We start from the raw sequence: 13,869 nt of genomic DNA on the forward strand, positions 1-13,869 counted from the left end.
CAGCAGCGGCAGCAAAGCACTCGGAATGGCGTTCTGGCGTCCACAAGAAAATCAGCTCACTGCTGCGCTCTAGTGGCTCTGCTTACAATTGTGCATTCATATGCTGTTGCACAGGCATTGGAGATCTGAGCAACCAACATCAGAACATTGGCATGGAAATAAAATAATCCTCAGACCGAACAGGTGCAGGGGGTAGAACAGGAAAGCTGGTAGGGGATATTAAGAACGAAACAAAAACAACTTTGATCCACCATCACTTGCAGTGTCACTTTCTGTGAAAGTTCTGAAAACAGAAACAGGTCTATTGTAGGCAATATCCACATTTCTAGCCAGAGGCGCAACTAGAGCCAAATTTCTGTGGGGGAGCCGGGGATGTCTAAGAAAAAATTTCAGGGGGGGCTAATTCTTCCAAGAATATGCAGAGTGGAGATGCAGGGGCTATAAGAAGGGGTGTACTCGGGTGCGGCTGTGTGTGCGCTCAGGAAGCTGTCTCAGCCGGGCTGACCCACACAACGGGGCGCTGAACCCCATTGAGCCCAATGGGCGTTGCGCGCCTGTTTCTAGCTGTAGACAATGCAGGACACCATAGTAAGATAGCAAAGACGCCATTTGCATCAACAGAAACAAATTGCCACTGTTATGCCCTATTAAGGGTTCCCCAGGTATGGAAAGCAATCAAAGTAGTCCTTTGCCATCTTAAGGATATATACACAATAGATGTCATTAGGTTCTGCAAAGGGGCACATTTCCTGAAAGAATATTTACATGTCCTACGCCAAAATGTAACCAGTCAAAGGACCTGCAGTATGACAGGCTCAGGAGTGTAAACACTAACGGTGTGCGAAATGTACATGATTTGCTCTTGCTTAATTATGTGACATTTCAGAAAAATTATGTGAAATTATGCGTAATTACGTGACATGCAAAATGTGCATTTAGTGCTATACTTTACAGGGAAATGCATCCTGGATGTGAAGACGCATTTGGCACTAAAATATAGCACAAAAGACACAAGTGTCGCATACAGCAGCTGCTTGCATTCTGTTAGTTTGTGTTGTTTCTGTACACTTTCCCAAAGTTTCGCAGCGAACAGTGAATAATTACATAACATAATTTCGTGCATTTCGCACAAAAGGCGTAAAGTGAAATCCCCCACATTACTTGAGATTATACCATAGTAACACAAATTTCATCCAGGCCAAGGTAACCAAAACCATTTAATTGAGGCTTCTTATTTCCTTTGCTATGCTCACATTTTATTGGTAACACGAATTATTCGTGCTATGATTGCCTTAGATTAGGCAACGGCTGTCTTCTGAAAAGGCCGTGATGGTAGCTGAGAGGGAGGGCGCTTGCTAAGCTTAGCCCTGCTGCCTAGGGTCCTTTGACGAGGCTGCAGCAACTCATTTCCCGCACAGCTCAGTCGCACTCTGGATTTAAATGCTCACAGGCATGTTCTCCACTCGGCTTCTCCTCAGAATGTCAATGTATTTCAGCGTTACTGACTTGGGCTGCGCCGTACGTGTCAAGAGGCCTTTTCGGTCATCGATTGATACAAGCCCTCTCCCAGAATGCCTTTGAGCGTGCCGACGCACCTTAGCTTCAAATAACCTAGCTCGATTGTATTCATTTTAAAATTAAAAACTATCGACTGCTCATGAATAGATTTCCAACGAGAGAAACCAACTGTAAAATTATGTTTCCACCCACGGGTCTTAAATTGTTTTTTTTGTCTTTCTCGCTTCGCCAGTGGTCTCATAAAAATGTAAACCCGGTACCAGATTAGTTGGGACAGGAATTAAGAGGATAGTAAGTGAGACACTGCATAGAAGGAGATGAGATCACATGGAGGATTGTTCCAATCCCAACACACGGATGAAAGAAACTGTGTTAGGAAAGGCGGATATTACGTTTCTCTATTGACTACTTACCTAATTGAAAACTCACTTGCACAGACTGTTTTTATACTGTCCAATCAGCTCTGTGCATAAAGAACTAAATGCGCACTATTAATTACCACTTTAAAAACAATGGATGAATTCTGAGATCTGGAGTACAAAGGTACTTGGCGAGTTTTTGTAAAATCCGATTAATGTCTCATACTAGTTCAGGATACACTAGCTGCTAAGCCACCTGGTATTTTTACAGTCTTATTTATTGGCTCACACTATGCCCTTTTCAGATAAATCAGGTTGTTTTCTTGTTTTCCAAGATATCCGAAAATATTGAATATGACAAGCACAAGAGAACAGACATATTAAAACCGCAATCCGTGAAAGGAAAAAACATAAAGGGATTTTTATGCACTCGATCACATGTTCTAGATAATTTTTTCTGAGATTGGTTATCAGAAACAAAATACCTTTATTAACCAGAGCACACACAGTACTCAAATGTAATAATTTCTGTGGAAAGTGCCTTCCACCCACAAATAGGATCTGAATAACTAAAACTTTCTAGGACACCTATAATTCGTACAAAACAGGTCGAATTAGATTTGAAGTGGCTCTTTCATCCAGCGAGGGGCTGTGAGCTCCAAATTCCAAGAACATAATTTATTTCGTTCCCAAAATACTCCTACACTGATTCTGCATGTGCACCGCCTGACAGATTTTACTCCAACAAAGATGACATACTCCTCTCCTAAAAATATATCACATTTACTTAATAATATGACACAGACATCAACGCCTCCGTAACATATTACAGTATTCCTTCTGTACAGACTGAATGTAAATTTTATTTTGACATTTTAAATATAGCATACAATATCTGTACAACCCTTGCAAAACATCACATCACAAATTCTTTCTCCAAACTTTGAGCAATGGAACATGCTGTCATCATCCGACAGATCGAATACAGTTAGATTTGACACAGTTCTTCCATTTAGTTTGAAGGCCTAATCCTAAAGCATTTTTTTTTACCTCTGCTGTGAGCAGATATCTTTCTTTCTAAATAATAAAAAACACATATATTCACGTTTACATAGAAGGGCTTTCAGTCGGCCCTCTTCATCCATTGGTCTATTGTAGTGTCATTTACATTTTGTTGCAGCCTATCAAAGCATACAGCATGGGGCAATGAATCAGCCCTCTTCATCCATCAGCTAGCTTGAGTGGCTGTATTCTCATCATGTGCACAGGTCAGGTGCAGTTACCCAAAACAATCAATTTTAGTGCCAATGTCTCCTTTAATTTCATTTGCTTTCTGTACAACAAATCACTTTTTAGGTTATTAAGTTTTGTGAGGGTCAGATACTCCATGCCTTTGCTGCAGCTTGAAGTGTGATGTACCCCACGGGCAATGTTTGCACTGGCCACTCAACGATTGGCATCATTCTGTGGGCATGCGTGTGGATGCATGAAATGTCATTGCTGATTATTATTAACTAACGTATAACAAAACATTCTTGCTTATTCGTTCATATAGCCTAACGGGAGTGCACGATCGGCCACCTGCAAATGCCTTTTTTGCTAAACTTTCATTTCAAAATGCACATCCACTTTGCTTATAAATTCATCAGCCATGTTGAAATGGTGAACTTATAATAAAGTACAGCAAACAAAACAAGCATTGTAAAAGCCAGTAACTCGGCAGCCAAAGACAAACCTTTGCTCTTTGTCAATGCTTGTTCTAGTTCGATAGCTAATCTGAATGCGCGTTGAGCTTCTAAGAAAACAAATCACAGAATTGTGCTTACGAACAATTTGAAGGCTTGGGAACAGTAAGAATTACACAAGGAGTCCAGCATTGTTTATTGATGGCACATGATGCGTTTCTGCATCAAGCATAGGCACTTTTCAACCCGATGAATACACAATAGTTTTTCGTTGACTGATTCTCTGCTTTTGTAGCTTACGGTAAAGTCTCGCCTGCTACTGATCTGGAGCTGAAGATGTTTTCGTAGAACTCTATTAGCAGTTCTGCAAACATATTCACAGGAACCAGGGCAGCCAGCGAAAGAGTTCCTTCTGCTGGCCAGATTAGATTCAACCCAAAAACACAGCCCAGGTTGAAAGAGGTCATTTTGTTTGAGAGGCTCTCTTTGTGCACCTAAAACATAACATAGAAAACATCCAAGTTATCATACCGAAAAATATTAGAATTCAAGGAGAAACAGCTCAATAAACACAATTCTTTAGGCAAATTATTAACTCAATTGTAGCTGAAGTAATACTTACATAAGAAAGAGCTCAAACATCTCACACTTTAATTGACAAGTCCATGCAAAACACATATTAAGGACATATTAAAATTAGAACTGCAAAGGCAAACTCGTTTAAGTAACTAAAATCCCAAATCCTAAATGGTGCCATTTTTAGGTCTGGCTTGAAAAATAATCTACTGTTACCAATTTGTTAAAATATACAGAGTGGGATTGGCTCTAACCTCATACTATTGGCTTTTGGTGCAGCATTCTGCTTCCCAGAAAGTGGTTCGATTGCAATGCATGAGGGATTACTTAACATCCCAAAAGTAAATTTAATATCCATGATATTTGCCACATTTGTCTACTTATCTCCTATATACAGTCTATAAGGAACCCAATTTCCTTTTGCTACGTTTTTCTCAACATTGGCAACGCGGATTTCACATGATAAATAGCATTTGTGCATGCACGTGTGAATGCCAATATTTACATAGTTTGGTGCATTAAAGCCAGACCTACTGGCTTTGCCAATTCTTTATTAGGTCTGGCTCGACAGCACAGCTGTCTGACAGACATATTGTTATCAATTCTTTAAACTATGCATAGAGTGAACTTTGGCTTTATCCAGAGGAGCATCACTCTCTCGACTAACACTACTGGCTATTAAGTGTGTATCACATAATTCGTCTGCATTCTGCACAAAAAACAATCCTGTTTTCTAGCACTGACAAAGCCAACGGGGTAGTTTTTAAAAGAGCATTTGTGAATGTCACTGTTTACATGCACTGGCTTTCCAAACACATGTTTTTACTTAAATGGTTGGCTGGATATTAGCACTTCCCAGATCAGTGCATAAAGAGTTACCAGCTTAAAAACGGGTTAACTACAGTTCCCAATTAGATAATAATTGACAGTGCCAGCTGATCGCAATGCAAAGTGGTGAGGCAGTGAAGGGGAAATACAAAAATTAAAAAACACAGAAGAACAAAATAAAAATTATGAAATAGAACTTACCTGCCGCTGCGGCTACCGCCTTGCTCCTCTTCTGATCCCCAACTCTCACGGCTGGTGCACACAGCACAGGCTCCCAGATGCCAATTTCGATGCTGCTCTCATACTGGGAATACTATTACCCAGCATGAAAGAAGTGCTGGGATTGGTCTGAGAGGCCTAATTTGCCGCTCAGACAGGGCCTAGGAGCCTGGTTCTGTTCTCCAGCCGGCTGTGCAACACAGCTAGGGTTGGAGAAATGCTAAGTGCACATGTCGGTTTGGCAGTCCTAAGATGGCCGGCCAAACCGACATACGCACTTAGCAGTGCCCGTCACTACTCCCTGAAGCTCAGGATTGCCCCACACTATGACTCAGTTGGCTCTGTGAAAAATAAAATGATAATAACATTGTTTTATTATTATTTTATTTTTAACTTTTGCCTTTGATGGCTAAAAGCAGTGGAGCGATGCTCCTCCGCCATAATGGAGGAGCTGCCCCTGGTAAATGCTACTTTTAAAAAAACAGTTGTGTTGGAGTGCATAACTCCCAATCATGGCATCTACCTCTATGATGCCAGAGCGTGTGCAATGTGTACTCGTGTATAATGAGTTATTACAAGCAACTGTGACATAAGATCGCCTCCCCTCCCAAAGCTGCAGCCAGGTTTGAGAGCTATCTGCTTCCCTGACTTTACCTATGAGAGGAAGCGCTACCATATGAAATACCTGAATTGCTCACTATGCCACTCACCATTCACCTCCTTTTCTCGAGCCTATGGAAGAGGCATTAAGACTGGCACAAAAAAGGTCAACCACTAGGCCGTGACGCTTCTCATCATTGGTTGGGGGGGAAACTGTGCTTTCCACAAGGCCCTCAGATCCCACGACTGCTGCATCTGCCCGCTTAACTAAATATAAAAATTGTGCCAGACAAATTTCTTATTTATGGTTTAATGTCTTGTTTGCAAACCTGTAGCATTAATCCTGTACCGCTGCCTCTCCCGCATATATATATATCTGATAAATGCCCTAAGATTGTGCAGAATAAATCCCTATATTACAAATAAATGTATTGCAACAGCATTCTTTAAAAACAGGACATTATTTTCTTATAACAAATAAACACAATTTATCTCTACATACACCATATATTTGTCATAGCTCCACAAGGAGTCATATTTGTCAACACATTTTCCTACACATTTCCTTCACTAGTGCTCCTAGGAACAGTTGTAGTATCTAGAACCACCATTATACCATCTAATAAATAACCAGCACAAATGGATGGTGTCTTTTCAAATGGGTAAAATCAGAGTCATCATTATGTAGCATTTTCACAATAAAAGTAGGAAAACTACACTTGGATTTTTAAATCTACATCTCAGTGTAGTTTGTTATTACTTTTTGGAATTCTAAATCTCTCAAGGAATCCGCATGAAAAGCTGTATCTGATGCAAGTTTCCATACATATTCCTTAGAAAACCATGTGATTTCCTTCTTAAAACTCTACATAATAAGACTAAGGGGCATATTATCAAGGGGGTTTATCTCCGCTTTTTGGCTTTAAAAGCCAAGAAAGCGGAGATAAAATTATCTCCCTATTACCAAGCTGTCGCTAACACCAGTTAGCGACAGCTAATAGGAGATAGCGACCATCTTGGGCCCCGCTTTGCATGTCAGTGATATTTATCACTAATGACATGCAAAGTGGGCGTGCCAAGATGTTAGCGACTGGAAACAGTCGCTAACATCGCTATCTCCTATTACCAACTTTTGGAGATATTCGCGCTAAGCGCGACTATCTCCAAAAGCTAACACCTGCCCTGAGCAGTTCTTAGCCATGTTATCCAATGGGAGGTGGATAACATGGCTAAGAGCATTTGCTCGATAATGCATGAATATCGCTGACTTTTCAGCGATATTCATGCATTGCGGGAGTTTTTTATCGCATTTGCGATAAACCTTGCTAATAGCAAGGTTTATCTGCGATAAAAATCGGCGATAATTTTTGTCTCTAAACAAGTTGGAGACAAAAATTATCGCTAGTTGTTGGTAATATACCCCCAAATTTCCCTGTGCAAATCCACAATTTATCTCCAATGGGAAAATATTTAACTGTGGAGAAATCCCTTCCACTACACGCCTGCCAAATCTGGGGTTTCCATTTCCTTTCTCACCCTGGAAAGGGTATTTACATCAGCACTCGGCTGAAATAAATATATGATCCTTGAAAGACTGCAAAGGGGAATTATGGTATATTGTGAATGTCCAGTAACCTTCTGGTTTGTGGGCATTCACAACTTCCAAGGCTAAATACGCCTTGGAATGCCCCAGGACACCCTCATTGTGCAAACACACTTACAGGAAATAGCCTTCACAAGGATGTCTTCACCACGCAGGTAGGTTTTTGTTCATTTACCACGTAGCTGTATGACGGAACAGTGATCGCCGGAACCACAACATTCCTTTACAACAATGTCTTAACAACAAATAAGTCTTAGCAACGAAAGTCTTTACAATGAAATTGTTTCACCACGAATATGCCTTTACCATGAATGCATTTATCACGGAAATTTAAGTATTTTAAAAGGGAAGTATAAAACCTTGTTTTTTTATGCATATCTATGTATAATGTGTCTATACTTACCTGTAAAATACTAAAATTTCTGTGGTACAGGAATGCATGGTAAAGGCATGTGTGTAGTAAAAATAATAAATCTAGGCGCACCTGCAGACGGCTCGAAAAGCTATGGAGGAACTCTAAATACCAAGCCGACCTCGACAACTTCAAAACAGCCACCAACCCCACCACAAATTCATCAGACACTCAAGGAATAAAGCACTCCAGGATAGAATCTCCACTCACGCACATAACAGCAAAGAACTCTTCGGCATCATCAAAGAGTTCGTCCAACCCAACAGCGAGACTACAGACATCCCACCCTCCCAGGACCTCTGCAACAGACTCAGCACCTTCTCCCACCACAAAATCAAGACCATTGAAAAAACCCATGGCGAACCCCACTGACCTCAAAATCTTTAGACTGATCTCCTTACTCCTGTTCCCGTTGAAAGTCTTGAAGAAAGCCATCAAACTGCCACCTTCATAGAAGAAAACAACATCCTCGACTCCTCCCAATCATGCTTCAGGAAGCCCCATAGCACCGAAACAGCCCTTCTCGCTGCTACAGACGGCATCCGCTCCCTCTTCGACAGAAGAGAGAATGTGGCCCTCATCCTCCTATACCTCTCCGCGGCCTTCGATACAGTCTCTCATCGCACCCTAGCCCGCAGACTCCACGACGCCGGAACCGGAACAAGGCTCCCGGCTGGATCCGCTCTTTCCTCTCAGGCAGAAGGCAACGGGTCAGACTCCCTCCTTTACTCTCGGAACCCACTGCGACCACCTGCAGAGTCCCCCAAGGTTACTCCATCAACCCAACCCTGTTCAACGTCAACACGGACCCGCTCGCATCCATCGTCAGACCACACAGACTCAACATCATATGTACACAGACACCCAACTCATCCTCTCCCTGTCCAATGAACCCATCCTCTCCAAACATAACTTTCAAGACGGTATGGAAGTAGTCGCCAGATGGATGAAGATCAGCTGCCTACAACTCAACACGCACAAAACGGAGGTGCTCATTTTGGACCCATACCCTGACGTCTGAAACAACCCCTGGTGGCCCCCTGCCCTCGGGGACCCCCCCCTCCCACACGGACCACGTACGTAACCTCAGAATCATCCAGGAATCCCAGCTCAAAATGGACCGCCAGATCAAAGCCAGATCAAAGCCTTCACCTATTCCTGCTACCACACCCTCCGACTACTCCGAAATACCTTCAATTGGATTCCCTCGAACACAGGAAAACCGTCACCCACGCCCTAATCAGCAGCAGACTAGACTAGGGCAGCACACTCTACGCCAAGGTCAACAAGAACCGCACCCGCAAACTACAGAACGTCCAGAACGCCACCGCCAGACTAGTCCTAAACCTACTTCGCCACTGCCACATCAGCCAACACCTACAGACTCTACACTGACTCCCCATTGAGAAGGGGAATCACCTTCAAGCTGCTCACCCACACCCACAGAGCCCTCCACAACACCGACCCACCTACACGAACCACCGGCTCACGTTTCACGCACCCCAAAGATCCCCCCGCTCGGCCCAGCTCTCCCTTGCAACGGAACCACACACAAAGAAGACCAGGTCAGAAGGACACTCCTTCTCCCTCCTCGCTGTCAAGGCATGGAAATCCCTCTCTCTCCACCTCCAACAGGCTCGATCACTCCCCAAGTTCTAGAAGGACCTCAAGACCTGACTCTTCGACGGAGCTCCATAATCTCCCGGGAGCTTCCCCCCCTGCCTCATTGCCTTGAGATCTCTTTGGGTGAGTAGCTGAGCTCTATAACCCCTGATTGATTGAGTGAAAAAAACAAAGGTTACAGGGACGTTTTAGTTAGGAATTAGCATTTAAAAACTTTAGAAATTCACAAATAAATGAAAGGTTATAGGGATGTTATAGTTAGGGTCAGAAATTACTCATACAAAACCGGAGAAATTCCGCCGTAATAGTTACCCGAGTTAATGCGCCCACAATGCACTGCTTATGACCTCATCTATTACATCACTCATGGCATGGTCAGTGACATCACTGATAACATCAATGATAACATCTCAAATGACATCACTGATGATGCCATAAATCTATATACCTAGGTGTATGAGTGACTGTATAAGTGAGTGAATGTGTGTATCTGTCTGTTAGTTGATGATGTCTAAGTGGGTGTATGAGTGTTAGTGGGTATGTGAATGGCTATATGGCTGATTGAATAGTTGTCTGAATATCTCTATGGGTGTCTCTATGGTTGTCTGGGTGTCTGTCGACTGACAGACATACGACAGACATACACACATTCACACAACCAGTAACACATTCACTGAGACACCAAATCACTCACTTATACAGTCAGTCACGCACCCACTCAGTCATCCATCCATCCAGCCACTCAAACACCCACTGATTCACCAATACACCTAGGTATATAGACTTAACACTCAAACTTTTTAAAAACACTTAGTCACTGGATGATGTAATCACTGATGTCAACAGTGATGTCATTTGAGAAATCATCCGTGATGTCACTGACCATGTCATAAGTGATGTAATATGTGAGGTCGTAAGCAGTGCATTGCGGGGGTGCACGTTATAATTAACTCAGGTAACTATAACGGTTGAATTTCTCTGGTTTTATATGAGTAAAATCTGACCCCAACTATAACGTCCCTGTAACCTTTGTTTTTTTAGTGAATATATATTGTTTTCCTACCACAAACCCCTCATGATGCAGTGGATGTCTTCAATGATGCAGTCCTATTAGACCTACAAAAATTAGTGACAAAAACAACTGAAATGGACATGTAGAACTCCAACATTACTAGGAAGGAATGGGAAGCCATTAAGTCCCTGAGGTCCGATCCGAATATCGAAATAAAACCTTCGGAAAAAGCTGGAAACGTAGTGGTTTTAATTATAGCGAAGTATAAAGAAGAGGCAATGAAACCACTAACGAACAAGGACTGTTATGAAATAATTTCAAGGACAGACTATGTAAAATGCACCTTAAAATATCAGAGCCTGTTGGAGGGAGGAAGGGATGCTGAATAAAAACAAATTTGATTATTTAAGTTGTGAAACACCAGTGATCCCCACCTTTTACCACCTTCCGAAGGTATATAAAGATACAAAGAACCCCCCAGGGAGGCCGATAGTCTCCTCAATAGGCAGCCTCCTGGAGAATAAATCAAGGTTCATAGACACCTACCTCGCACCATTGGTTAAAGATCTATCCTCATATGTGAGAGACACCCAGGATTTCCTTAGACTAATTGACAACATCACATGGGAGTCAGACATGCTTCTGGTAACCCTGGATGTTGCCAATTTATATACTTGTATAGGTCACAAGGACGGCATCTCAGCTGTGAGCTGGTTTTTAAGTAGTAAACCACTCAAATATCACCAACACAACTGTATGCTTCTGACAATGACAGAATTCTGCCTTGAGAACAACATCTTCCTATCTGCAGGGATCCTGTACAGGCAAACACGTGGGACGGCCATGGGCACGTGCTTTGCCCCCAGCTACGCCAACTTGTTCGTTGGCTGGTGGGAGAAGCACGTGGCCTGGGGCGGGGCCAACGAAAGATGGCTGGACAAAATTATGATCTGGACCAGGTACATCAACGATCTCTTTGTTGTTTGGCGTGGTAATAGGGCCTCGGCTGAGGAGTATGTCGCCACGCTAAACAGCAATGAGCTCAATTTAAAGTTCACCAGCACCATAAGCAACACTTCGGTGAACTATCTGGACCTAGAGGTCTATGTTGTAGGAAACACTCTACAAACAAAACTGTACAGGAAGCCCACAGCGGGCAACGCTGTGCTGCATGCAGCAAGCCATCATCCTAAGAGCCTAATAAGAAATATACAGTTTAGAGAACTACTCCGTCTGAAGCGCAACTGCTCAGGCGGTGGAGTATTCCATAGAGCCAAGGATGAAGCCACCGTGAGATTTAAAGAAAGGGGCTATTCTAAAACAATATTGGCGGATGCAGCTAGTAGAGTCGAACAGATTGACAGAAAAGATATATTAGTGGACAAAATCAAACAAGAACCGGAAGGAATAACAGGCATGATTACCAATTTCAATATGAGATATGGGGAATTGGTGCAGGTGTTTAATAAAAATTGGCACATTCTACAAACTGATGCCACTTTGAAAACAATCCTACCACCACACAAACAAATAACATATAGGCGTTGTCAATCGTTAAGTGACCACCTTGTACACAGCCACTTTGAAGGCCCACCAAAAGCAACGACACTGAAAGCTATCAAAGGCTTTTACACATGCCTACGTTGCAATGCCTGTAAACATAGCAAGAAGAGATTTAAGTATGAGGAGAGACCAAATGACCCACGCCCTGTAAGAAAAATTACTAAATTTCTCAACTGTAATTCAGACTTTACGGTATATTGTTTGGAATGTCCTTGCTCCAAAAGGTATATCGGAAGCACGGTTCACCCCGGAAAGAAACGTATATTAGAGCATATGCGTGCCATAACAGATCGGGGCAAAACGTATCCTGTGGCATGCCATTTTGAGACACACCACAACAGTGACAGGGACCGCCTCACTTTCTTCTGCCTGGATCAGGTTGATAGAAAAGAAAGAGGAGGCGACCGTGTCAGAGCTCTACGGGTTTTGGAGTCAAAATACATCATAGATCTGCAAAGCAAATGGCCTACAGGGCTCAACAACGATGAAGAATTATGGGTTCACTTGTAAAATGGGCATAAACAAGAACATAAACTAATTGATGGTGACATTATTGAACAGGGGTGGAGATCATTTTCTTTTCGTGTAGGACCCCACAAATAGAGAACCGACAGACACAGCAGGCAGTTCTTTCTCTCCCCCCTATTATCAATACCGCTGCTTTTGTGAAAACAATGTTTTAACACAGCTCTTTCTCTCACACACGACTTACATGTCTAGGACAGCCCCTACAGGGCTAGATTAAAGTTGAGCAAGCCCATTCAGGGCATTCGAAGCAGTGGAGAAGGGATTTATGATTTTCTTAGATGCCGCTAGGTATGGCATCAAAGGTATTTACATTTTTTCCCACGAGTAACATTATGTGGAAAATGCTATAATGTAATGCATTTTTTGAAAACACTCTGAATTGACAAAATGAATTGTATTAGCTGCATGGTAAAGAGGGATTTTATCGATCTATTTTTCCCTTTCTTTCCCCTCTCCACTCTATGAATTTTCTAATTGATTAATGACAAAAGGATTTGTTTTTAATACTGCACTTGCACTTTTTTGGTAACCATTTTATCTAAAGAATTGTTCCATTGTAAATATGTTCAAAGATGGCCACTATAGTGGGACATATGCAAACAGTCCGCTTTTACTGTCTATTGAGGATCTGTAGGAACAATGGAAATAAAATGGTTTCTGTTTGTTACACACGCCAACACTGACGAAGCCGTAAGGTGGAATGCGTCTGTTGGAGGGGTAGGGGGTCTTCAATAAACACTTTTAAAATCGGAGACCAGAGTGCTTTCCATGCTTTCAGTTCGGAACGGATGCTGACATGTTTGCACAAATATATATATATATATATATATATATATATATATATATATATAGCAAATTAATCAAAGGGGGGAGAAAGACGTTCACAGTGGACTTAAATAAATAACCAAAGAAAAGTCCACTCGCATATCAACAAACTAACCTTCCTGAAATCTTGCTAACATTTAGGGAAAACTATAACTTTTCTTAAAATTACCCTCACACAGCAAAAAGTCTCTTGGTGGCATGCTTCATCATCGGGTTCTTCCACCCCACTGCGGGATGGGGCGTGCTGCGACCGACGGAGATGTGCGAGCACTTTGGAAGGTGTGAGCTATAAATGGATGTGAGAGTGGAAGGGTCAGAGGAACTTGTGAAATTAAAAAATACCTGGCCACATGGAACCTACACTTTATTGAATCCTGTAGCTGGTATTGTTAAAAAGGGGGGCGTGGGAGAAACACGCTGTAGTGAATGCGTGTCTCCCGGTCTACATGTTTCAGGCCTTACCCCTACGGCTTTTTATCAGGACCAGACTAATTGATCCCTTGTACCACTCCTAACGA

General features: G+C 42.3%; 1 protein-coding gene across 3 annotated transcripts in view; it reads right to left on the bottom strand.

The window, feature by feature from the left end:
* Nucleotides 1–2,720: 2,720 nt before the first annotated feature.
* ARHGAP8 (Rho GTPase activating protein 8) overlaps nt 2,721–13,869 on the bottom strand; it is a 929,058-nt gene continuing 917,909 nt past the window's right edge. For all 3 annotated transcript variants that reach the window (XM_078673848.1, XM_078673847.1, XM_078673846.1), the window contains exon 13: nt 2,721–4,056. In XM_078673848.1, coding sequence (XP_078529974.1) covers nt 3,859–4,056 — 198 coding nt within the window. In that variant the 3' untranslated portion in view covers nt 2,721–3,858. The remainder of the gene's footprint in view (nt 4,057–13,869) is intronic.

This window comes from Lissotriton helveticus, chromosome 1_1 (genome assembly GCF_964261635.1).
Source record: "Lissotriton helveticus chromosome 1_1, aLisHel1.1, whole genome shotgun sequence".
NCBI lineage: Eukaryota > Metazoa > Chordata > Amphibia > Caudata > Salamandridae > Lissotriton > Lissotriton helveticus.